The sequence below is a fragment of the Asterias amurensis genome, chromosome 9, assembly GCF_032118995.1.
Source record: "Asterias amurensis chromosome 9, ASM3211899v1".
NCBI classification, from domain to species: domain Eukaryota; kingdom Metazoa; phylum Echinodermata; class Asteroidea; order Forcipulatida; family Asteriidae; genus Asterias; species Asterias amurensis.
This window is the reverse complement of record NC_092656.1, coordinates 19,606,679-19,618,263: the sequence shown is the minus strand read 5'-3', so window position 1 is coordinate 19,618,263 and position 11,585 is coordinate 19,606,679. Positions and strand designations below refer to the sequence as shown.

General features: G+C 37.2%; 1 protein-coding gene across 1 annotated transcript; it reads left to right on the top strand.

Annotated features, from left to right (window-relative positions):
• The first annotated feature begins 105 nt into the window (after positions 1-105).
• Positions 106-7,241, top strand: LOC139941565 (vesicle transport protein USE1-like). The gene is made up of 8 exons (XM_071938126.1): positions 106-216; positions 972-1,123; positions 1,495-1,544; positions 2,092-2,170; positions 2,708-2,890; positions 3,243-3,280; positions 3,819-3,981; positions 5,527-7,241. The coding sequence occupies exons 2-8, from the start codon at positions 1,028-1,030 to the stop codon at positions 5,707-5,709; spliced, it is 792 nt and encodes a 263-aa protein (XP_071794227.1). The 5' UTR covers positions 106-216; positions 972-1,027; the 3' UTR covers positions 5,710-7,241.
• Positions 7,242-11,585: the final 4,344 nt, after the last annotated feature.

Here is an 11,585-nt window from a genome sequence, read left to right as displayed (position 1 = left end):
TAAAAAAATATTTTGGTACAAGGCTTGAGGTCAGTAGTCGCAGGTCATGCAATGTTGTCTGGTTCGTACAAAGTTCATTACACAGTACGCAGTCAAAACAGATGAGCCAGACTCACTACAAGTTTTCGTCATTTCTGCTTGCGTTGCACACACTCCACATTTTCTGACACGACAGCTGTGATTAAACGTGTTGGTTTTCTTTGAATCTCATCATTGGTAAGTTCCCATTCAAGGCTAGAATCCAGCCTCAACTTGAGACTCAGCTGAGGACATTTAAAGGTTTTCGTAGTTATTTTAATATTTGGGATCTGATTTTGAACACGAAATTGAGAATATTTACTTTACAAATTTTAATATTTAATTTTTATTATTTATTCAATTAAAAAAACAACCACTCGAGTCCAGGGAAACTGCCTAGGTTAAATCATGGTAGACCCAGTGACTGGAGCGTTGAATAAAACTTGTCATTATCGGTCCTACTACAACAAGCCCTAGCGCCTCACAGATAGTTTGTAGGCAAAAATGGAGAAAAAAAATCGAGAGAAAAAAAGAGAGTACAGTGCCCCAGTTCAAACTGGTTCTTATTTCGGAAAAGTTTCCGTATGGCGCCACCACTTTTTTATTCGATATGAAATAATATAGTATCTCATTTACCTCAATGAGATATCCCTTTTTGTAAAAATGAGTGATAAAGTGGTGGCGCCATACGGAAAGTTATCCCTTATTTCTAATATAGAAAATAGGTCAGTTCGTTATGTTGGTAGAGTGGTGGCACATTAATCCCAAGTCATTTTTTTCTTTGTTCAACCTTAAATCAAAAAGTAATAATTGCACTACACAAACTTCAAAGTAGGCTACACTACACAAAACAAGGTTTGTTCACTACATGTTTTTTGTTTAACTTTTGAATTATTATGGACACGATTATGAAACATGATTATTTATCATACTATTCTATGCTTTTCCTGCAGATTTTGTTTCTAAAACCTACTGACCGTTTAAATCTGGCAATCATTTGCTGGAGACGATGTCGTCAAAATTGGAGATCAACCTTCAGAGGTTATTGTCAAGATGTGAAACAATGGCCGGAGAACAGAATCATGGTGATTGGAGGTTGGAGAAGGTACGAAAAACTAAGACCTCAAAGTCTGTCCTGAAATGGAAAGATGGGGGGTTGAGAATTGGGGAAGGGGGGGGGGTGTCCCAGCTCGGTTAGAGTCTTTACTTGTACTTCTCAAATCAAAGGATGTGGACAGATCATACTCCTAGAACTACATGTATGAGGTTAGTTCTCAATGATAGATCTAGGGGTAGACATATGGCAGCCCTTGTTTTTAACACAAGTCATTATATTTTAGGTGAAATATGTAGTAAAGTCTTTCTGTTAACAAATCTGAATTAATTTTTGTTCTGTATTTGATATTATAAAAACAAATTAAAAGTCAGTTGTCAAACAATTTTTTTTATTAGAGTTATCTTTTTATTTTATTAAAGTTTGTTGGTGCACTTCAAGAGAAACTTGCAGAGCTGAAAAGATCACCTAGGTAAGTTTGGTAATCAAGGAAGACAATAAGTTTTGAAAGTGGAAAGCTTTCAGTACTTGGCCTAAGTACTACAAAATTCGCATCATGAAGTTGAAGGATTGCGAATAATTGAGGGCCGTAGGCCCGCATAACAAGCTTACTACTTGGTCCGGGTACAAAGGAGTGGTGAAGTGCCCCCCCTCCTGACCCAACAATCTAAACCCTTCTCTGTCCCCAAATGAGACAGAACAAAATCAGAATTGAGTTGAACATTAAATTGCCACCCAAAAAGTCTTTGCACCCCCCCCCCCCCCGATGAAAATGTCTGGATACGCTAGTGGAGTGGAGGATTGAGGTCACAAGTGAGCCTCTGGAGTTAAGGGGTGGCACAAGTTCCATCTCTCATGTTGACATTTAAGAGGATTTGTATCAAATGACCTTTAGAAACAAAACAATTTCAACCTTTTGTTTCATCAGTACATGGTCAATTCATCACTCATCGGATAAAACCGTGTGGCACTGAAACTGCATTAAAAATTGTTAATAATATGGTTTTATTTTCTTCCAGTTTACCAAGTGAAGAAGCTCTGATTGAGTATAATAAGAAGATTGAATTCTTGAAAGGACTTATTCAAACGCAGAAATTGGTAAATAATAATTACAATACTTACAATCTTTGGGTTTTTTAAAATATTCTTTTCCTTTTCACCAATAGGCCTATATGCTTTTGGTGAACATTTGATCATATTTACTCCCTTTTCAAGATTTTCAAGTCGCAGCAGAAATCCCTTGCAAAACCTGCACAAAAGATTGACTCCCAAAATGATGGAAATTGTGGGCGCGCATTGTCCGGAGGTGGGTTCCACCTTGTGTAAGGGGGTCTATAGAAATCAATAGACCCTCATGCATAACGCGAAAAGCTACCAAGTATGCTGAGGTCATGTGCATGTTTTTACGCCCAAAGGCTATCGTCCAATGATCTACCTCCTTTTAGTCTCAGGGATGGTGCTTTTTGAAAGTGTGGCGTAGGCATTGGGTCTTTGCGGCTACGGTTTTATTTAACAGTATTAATACATTAAAGTTGATTGAGATTCGTCATTTAATTGTGATTCCTATTTTTTTGTATAGGTCAAATTCTTTCAAAATGATTGACTAAAATGTCATCTTTTCTTATTATCCCTTAGTCTTCTGCCAGTGAGAAAGCCATGGCAACCCAGCTCCTAGCTCCAGCTCTTCACTCAGCAACCTTAACCTCCTCATCAGATTCTAAATCCAACGTCAATCCCCCCTCAACATCCTCTAAAGAGCTACATCTACAAGCAACGTCAAGATATGCAAATGAGATGAGACGAGAACTCTTGGGAGAGGTATGCTTTCAAAACAGGAGTATATTGTTTTATGGTTATTATAACCCCATGCCACAGTTCCAATACAATTTACATTTTACAAGTGCCCCGTAACCAGAGGGGAATGGCTGTGCCCCCTTCAAGAGCAATGTTGAAGGCATGTTATTGTTTTTATTTGGCAAGAGATAAATAGAAAGGTACAAATTATTACAAATATAAAACCAGTGGAATGGAGGCAAGTGTCTTTGTTGCCTGAAAGAAGATTGTTACCTTTGTGCTGTGTAAATGAGTTGAGAAATGTTGACTATTCCTGAGGTTTTTTTGTGTGGTAAAGTTGAATGTTTAACTCCAGTTTCTTTATCCTTTATTGTAGCCTGATGATGTGACTGAGAATGGAGTTAGACATAGAAGGTAAAAAGAAACAAAAAGAATATATTATCAATATTTATCATAATTTACTATTTTACCACAATTTTTTCAATTCACTATTACTCATATCCAGGGGATCAAATTATGATTAAAATCTTCTTGAAATTCACTGTTTGTAAGCAATTAAGTTGATTGTTTTTTCTTTGAAACAAAAGATAAAGTATCAGGTTGGCTCAGAGATTTTCTTTTCCTGCCTTTCACCTCTGTGTGTACCTCGGTTCAAATCCCACCTCAGACCAAAGCCTTGAATGTGATTTAGCTTTTCAGACCCCACCTGATTGGGTGGGTTTTCACCATTGGGGGTTTCCTCCCACATATAAAACTGAAAATTTCTTCTCATTCCCTATTTATCCTGTTCTTGGCGCTACTTGTGCTGTTGGATGTGTAGTAAAATAAACAAATATTTTAAGCTCTTTTTTTTTGAAAACTTTAAAAAAAAGAGTGAAACTTTGATGTTAGTTTAAAACAAAAAGTTTGTTTTTCCACAATGATCCTCATTGACTTTTCATCCCATCCTCAGATTACATGATCTTGAGGATAAGGCATCATCAGAAGATCTTGACGTTGTCTTGCAACATCATCATAACATGCAGGAGAAGTTAGCTGAGGAGATGTTATCACTCACAAGAAGTCTTAAACATAATACAATAGTAGCAAGTAACATCATCAAAGATGATAACAGGGTAAGAAATGGTGTCCTGAACTTGTCTGCAGTTGTGAAGGGGGATCTGAAAAAAATCTTCTAAACAGGCATGGTTCTTCCTACTTCATACTTCAGTGCCATGTTTAGCGCTTCAGTGCTATGGTTAGCATTCTTTTGACTGTAGAGGGCGCTACATCATTTACCAATGAAAACATGAAATATCAGTTCTTTTCAGAACCAACTCTACTCAAAAGAGATATTCACATGATGTTGCTGCAAACCTTTCTTATAAACATACCCCCCCCCCCAGAAGTTAATGTGGGAATTTGACTGGAAACTAATTCATATAGAGTGTTTTTCAACATGTAGGTTTTCTCACTGATAAAATCTGGTACCTACTAACATTATAGAGCGGTCTAAGCTTGCGTCTCAAGAAACAGTGCATTGCCCACTCAACTAGAGGGCTTTTGAATGAATGGATCTACATCACCATAGAATGTAGTCAACATATTGTATCACAAATTGATGTTTTTTAGCGTCATGGACTATATATCGCCAACGCCATATTTCAATCATTTCATGTTGTTTACCGCCATGAGCACTGGCCATGAGTGTCTAATAGTAACAATAACACAAAGTTCACATTTTACCTTAGCAACGAGGTCAAAGGTGAAGCCAAATACTATTACCCCCTGGTCACTGGGTCAGTATAAATCATGCCATGAAATAATCTCATTTCCGTTTGGAATAAACAAACTCCCCAAAATGAGTTATTTTCATTGGTTGTTCAGATGTAAAAACACTCATAAGTCCCGGAAATTGTTTGGATTGATTTCAAATTGTGGTCGAATCAATCTTGTTAAGGGACGTGCACGGATTGGACCGTGAGAACAAAACTGTGTACTTGATATAAGGTTGAGTTTGTTTTGTTGTGTACCTTCAACGATTGATAGGATCCTGGTTTGTGAATTCAGAACAGAATCATCATCATTCAAACCTTTTCCTGATGGATCAAACAGTATCGAATAAAGTTCAGAGACATAAAACACAAGGTTGTGGGTTCAAATCCTACTAAGCTTACCGCTGATTTCACAATGACTAGAATAAGTATTGTCGGCTAGCGACTATCACAATTTCTTGATTTGTGCATTTCATAATCATAGACGTTAAACCAATGTTTGTATGAGATATATTGGCTTTTGCTAGCTTGGTGTTTATAATCCCCTTTTGGCGAGTTCCTTGATGTATTGTTGTAGTTACACTGCTAGTTACAGAATCACAATTCATGATTTGTGGAATTCATAATCATAGACGGTAAACCAATGTTTGCATGAGAGAAATTGGCTGTTGCCAGCTTGGTGTTTATATCCCCTCGTGGGAGTTTGCCAAGTTCCCTTGATGGGAAGATCATCCAAACAAATACACAAAAAAGAACTTCAAAACTAATACAACTTAATCACATTTGACAACTTGGTGTTTATATCCCCATTTGCTGAGTTCCCTTGATAGGAAGATCATACATACAAACAGAATGTACTTCAAAACGAATACAACTTAATCATATTAGGTTTAACTTTTTTTCCAGAGGCTTGGTGAGACGGTGCAGCTAGCAGACAGTAACTACAGCAGACTGAAAGTAGAGAGTGAGCGATTACAGCATCATACACAACGAGCTTGTAACTGGTGGTTGTGGGCAAGTCTACTCTGCGTTACTATCATCTTCTTATGGATGATCGTCTTTATAAGATTCTTCCCTAAGCTTAGGTAACCCCGCCTTGCCTACCAATGACTGCCATTATTTTTATTCATGTTGAAGGTGGCCTGCTACTAGCAGCCATGTCCTCCAACTTGTGTTACCACTACCTCCAACTTCCTCAAGTGTTGCATTCTATGTGTGTACTACTCAAAAGCTTGGCTGAGATTTCAAACTTGGTACAATTTTCACAGCACTTATAACTATCATAAGCACACATTGTACACTTAGCAGAGGATTTCATTATTTTAAAACATATTTTACTGGTTTGGAAGGAAAGTGTGCTAGTGTTTTCAATGTTGTAAAGATTCTTTGCTAATAGTTGTCCAAGAATGATGATTGTACATGTAACTGTAACAGTGCTTTGAAATGGGGTCCAAGTCACATCTACCTGCCATTTCCTATAGTGGGTGCGTTCGATTAGCTTCCCTGGGTCTGCCCCGCGGTGCTCACTCGGTGGGCCCCCTGATAAGAGCTAAACGAACGATCACTCGGCGCTCTCGCAGTGACGTCATGCACCTGGGGCCAGCCTCCAAGTGACCCACTCCACAAGCAGGGCACTGGGGGCTGACCCGGGTGAGCCCCTTGAATGACGTAAAAACTAACACACCGGGGCAGACCGGGGTTGACCCAGGGAAGCTAAACGAATGCACCCAGTCCAAGTAACCTTATGCCTGCCATTCTAAACACAGGTGGCCAGCACTCCTTATAAGTTCAGGTAGCATGTAAAAAGTAACCCTAGCCTTAGGTCACTATTGTATAAGGTACAGCTCATGTTCAATCACTTATACAAACTAACAACATTGAACACATTTCTTGATACTTTGACCCATGGTCAATTGTGACCTACTTACAATGATACTGAAGTTACGAAAATGTTACAGGCAAAATTGGTTTTATAAAACTAAAAGTTGAAGCATAATATCGACCTGTTTACAATCTGTTCAAATCGAAGCTAATAGCTTTCTCTGTAATTGTAAAGAAAATATTCAGCTGGTAATTGTCCATAAATGTGATAATTCAGTTTAACACATACATACTATTATCCTAGGAAGATTGAATCACGTTGAAAGTTTTTGTTGACTTTTGAGTTTCGTTATGCCCTTTTAGTTATTTATTAATAAAAACATTATTAATTATCATTCTAAATAAATTACATTTTAATTTAAATTTCAGGGAGTGGAAACTTTATCAAAATAAATAACTTAACTGGACATTTTGAGCCGTGATAAAAAATAGGATTTTGTTTGAGTGATTCTGAAGATGAAAATGAGATGTTTTTCACAGACATAATAATATCAACTGGCTTTATCATGAAGCTTAGTACAAATCTTGGGAATATGATAAGGGAGATGGTTACAGTATGTTCAATCTTTTAAGACTGACCCATTGTAAATATGATACTATAATTAAATTAAATTGTGAAAAGAAGTATGGGTGTTTTTACTCTTCATTGTCTTTGATTACATTTCATAGAGTGACAATCTCTCTTGTGATTAAAATCAAGATGGAATTCTTTCATGCTTTGAATAAACTCAACAATTGAACTGCATAGCCCCCTCTATTGGTCATGAAATGCCATTTTATTCAAGTCTGAGGTTTTTTCATTATTATTAAATAAAAAGAATGTGCCACATTTTGAGTAATGATGGAGAAAAATTGTTTTGATAATTGGGAGCTTTGTAGTGACCGCATCTCTTAGAAAGCTACCTTTTGATTGATGGTCGAGGCATTACAGCATTCTGAGGGGGAAAATACCTTCTTTGCCGTTTCTTCGGAAGAAGTAAATGAGAGTAAAATGTCATGTGACCTTGACATCATCAATCCAAGGAGACAAACACATTATTTTATTTATCGCATTGGGCAATGTGCATTGGGCAAGGTAATGGATCCGCCCACATGACGGTTGTGCAATTATGACCGGAATCATTCATTGGTCGTCTGAGGTAGATGTGATGGTGTTTACACAATATGGATGAAGTTCTGCAGTAGACGTATCAACAGAGTTGCGAGTAATGTTGTATGTGTTTGGGGTGTGGGGGAGGGGGGGCCGTAGACTTCATCAACCTAGATATGACAGTCAGGGAAGCTTCCATTCCATGAGTCTGGGGTGACTTCTATTGTGTATTTTCGTTTCGGGGACTGTCCAATAAATTGGAGAATTATGCTTTTAGTGTTGCGAGCGTTAAACCAGACACAAATCTTTGATGAATTGATCATTGGGAGCGTGGTAAATTTAGCTTCGTTAGGCGTTGCTTCTTCAAGCTAATATCAGCAACCCCCTCTCATTCAGATATTGGTTAAATGCCTAGGCAAGAATGAGTAGAATGACAAGTTAAAGGCAAGACTTAAGATGGACCAAGAACAATCAAAGTAACCAATGAGAGACAGGGAAAGAGGGAGACTAAACACAAAAGGAGACTTTGATTACGATCAACAAATGAGTTGAGAGACTACACTTGTACAAGGCATTGTGATAGGAACCAGCTGGGGATTGGAACCTGTTACATTCCGATTGCAATTCAAGCACTGCATTCACAAATACATTGCGCTGATACCCCCCCCCCCCTCTCAATCCTCAAAAAATTGGGGAAATAATACTGAAACAAGTTTTAAAATAACATGAGAGGCTGTGTATCACCTTTGTCTGAGATGTAAACCATTGTTTGTTATTTGTAATGTTATCCGTTTATTCAAGTAGACATAGTACTTCATCATAATGCCCAATCTTTTAAATCTGCTAAGGAGTACTGTTTAGCAGAAATCAGTTAGCAATCATGATTTGTCTACTGATTGTGAATGGCTCCATGCTAATACTCATCCAGACAACTATTTTGATAAACAATATATTTCCTGAAGTTCTAAGAAACTCAAGTCTCCAACAAGCCCTCTGATAAAAATTTCTCACTCGGTTCTCCCGACCAATGTTGCCCATCAAATACCAGGGTATTACTTTTGGTAAAGACTTAACTTTTACGAGGCTAGAGTACCCTTTTCCCTGCCCATCTGCTTGGCTTCAAATGGACCATTAATAGAGGCTTTATTCATCTTTCATCACCCTATTCATCATACCGCATATACACCAAGATCTTCCCAAACTTCCAAATTCCTGTTTACAATATCTCTGTTCCCACCAGTGGTCCATGGCTGACCCCGCTATGGTTAAGGTCACTGTACTGTATATACGATGGAGGTAAATTTAACAGCGAACTTGCTACAATGTGTTGTGAATTTACAGGGATTTTTTCTTTTAACTACACATCATCCAAGGCCTGGTTTTGCATTTTTGGTGGTTAAAATTGGTTAATATTTTACTTTAATGATACCTCTTCCTTCCAGTAAGTAGTAACTTCTGTTTTTATTTTACTGAGAGCCATTGAAAATATTCTTGTTTCCTAGGCCTTTTTTGATAGTTCATAAATTTTAACACCTCAGACTTTGATTCATCATGATTTTGATGTCAAATGATTATCAAAAACTTCAAAGGTCTAAAAATGTTCTCTCAGCCAATGAATAAAAAATGTGCACCATTAAATCAATTAAAAGGTCTCAGCATATCCTGCTTGAGATGTGTACCAGACTTCTATTTTTTACCACTTCAGTTTGCTCCAGCACATTTTGGACCATAACAATTTTCAAACCTGACTCCCAGAGATGCGCAGCCTTGGAGTCGAGCTGATGGGCTAGAACCAATTCCCGGTAAAGGTCAATTGAAAGACGGGATGAGATTTGCCAAATGTGAACATACCAGGAAAATGACTTTCAATATGGGGTTCCCCTTATTCTAGACTCGGAACCTCCGCAATGTACAATTCAGGAGGTTCAAACATCGACAGAAATACAAAGCTACAGATTTGGGCAAAACTTGCTTAATTTCTTCTCCCCTTCTTTTGAGAAAAGAGTAGGCCACCAGAAAATCCTGAAATTGGAACAAATCCTGATAATGAAAAACCTACAGCAGTATGTCCCATCTCAAGGAAAAAAAACTGTTAAGCAGACACTTCAACAATTTATCAGTATGCTCCTTCAAGAACTGGTGTGAAATATAGATGCATTCCACAGCACCTTGGAGTTCTGATAAACTGTAAGATAAATCTTAGTGACACCTGAGTTTTTGATTTATCAATTGAATAGTCACCATACACCAAACTGATCTGTATAAATAGGGGACCTTTGGACATCTTGGGACCCAACAATCCTAATGACAGGTTTTTATTTCTTAGTTTTTCTTCTTATAAGAACTGTTTATCTTCAGCTCACATGGGGTATGTCAGAGTTTCAGCTGGTCACTGTCATAGGTTGGGAGTTTTATGGTTGTTTGGAATGAAATAAGACAGGTTTTGTACACAATCTTGTCAGGATATGAGATGTATATAGAATAGTGTTGAGTGGGTGTTCCTATGAGGTAAGATTTATGGCTTGTAGTTCTGTAAAGGAAGGTATGGTTGACAAAAATGAAATAGCACATTCTAGAAGAAGAAAAAACGCTCTCTGAACTGAATTTGGTTGCTGAAGAACTGTTCATTTGCTTTGGCAGTTTTAAGCAAACATTTTTCAGACTCATAAGCTGAAAAGTACAAATTTGTATCTCTGGAAAAATATTTGTTCAGAACTGTGTTGACTATATTATTGAAGAACCTAATAATACAAACATGACAATTAAATCAGTTAAAAAAAATGAAACTATAAAAAAAAGAAATATGTTAAATTAATATAAGCCACAACATAAAGAAAATGACAAAGAGATATTCACAGGGTGTTACTGCAAACCTCTCAGTTATACTTCCACCTTGCAATGAGTTTCAATCTTACTTAAACAGAAAATGGCAAGCGAATCTATTTTAAGATTGCTGGATTTTGTTCAATAAGAAAAAACTGTTGTCAAATTTCACCAAGTCTTTGAAAATTGTACTTGGATTACATGGGCCAATGTGCGACACTGTGACCCAGTTTACACTGAATGAGAAATCTCATCCTACAAATAGGTCCCTTGCCGCCTCAACCAAACAAGGAAATTCCATCTCTTCCTTAACTCTCACTAGACTTCAAGTCTCTCCTTTCCATCTAAGAATTAATGCATCAAATGCAGCCGCAGAGTTACACTCCACAAGATCGATCATTAGTCTTGACAAATGCCCCGAGGCTTGTAAATTTACCTGCGACCAAACTATTAAATCATGTGAAAAAAATGTCCCTAGCTAAACAAATTTGTGGAGCTGACATTAAAATTACACTGTGGCTTGTGTACATAGTGCAGCCCCTGCTCGTAGAGTCTGTAGGGTTTTGAAGTATGTTGACTGATTATAAATGCAAAACTCAATCTGTTTTCAATGATAGAAATGTTTATCGGTGACATTTTCAAGACTTCAAACGCAATGAATGTAAGACATCTAAGTACATTGCATTCTTTCTTGAACTTTAATTTGAAGTAATTAAAGTCTTCTCCAAGATGACAGCATTCAGCGGAACTTCATTCTATCATCGTGTATATATTTAAACTTGTTTCTCTGAATCATTGTTGCTAATTCTTATCTAAAGCCCCATCTGTTCAAAGAAGTGAAGTCTAACTTGTCCAAACTCTCACATTATGTCACTCACATTTTCAATGATTGGACAACACTTAAAGGAACGTTACAGAATTGGTAAAAAAAGAATTCGTGAAGATCACAGATTTACATCAAACTTACAAGGTCTAAAAATTATGATAATAAAAAACATCCCTTGAAATATTTCTGTCTGAAATGTCATATTTGATGAGAAATAAATAATCTCATTTCGCACTTAGAGTTTATTGCTCAGTGAGCGCTTTATTCATTTTTGTTTGCATCGATGTCATGCAAAATGTGTATTCGGGTTTTCACTAGTTTCTCGTGACCGAGATGGCCGATCGA

What these genes read in the sequence shown, in the direction of transcription:
- LOC139941565 (XM_071938126.1), top strand. Translation starts at nt 1,028, where the DNA reads ATGTCGTCAAAATTGGAGATCAACCTTCAGAGGTTATTGTCAAGATGT. An exon ending in GAGCTGAAAAGATCACCTAG is followed by an intron (nt 1,545 to 2,091) that starts GTAAGTTTGGTA and finishes ATTTTCTTCCAG; the next exon opens with TTTACCAAGTGAAGAAGCTC. An exon ending in GACGAGAACTCTTGGGAGAG is followed by an intron (nt 2,891 to 3,242) that starts GTATGCTTTCAA and finishes CCTTTATTGTAG; the next exon opens with CCTGATGATGTGACTGAGAA.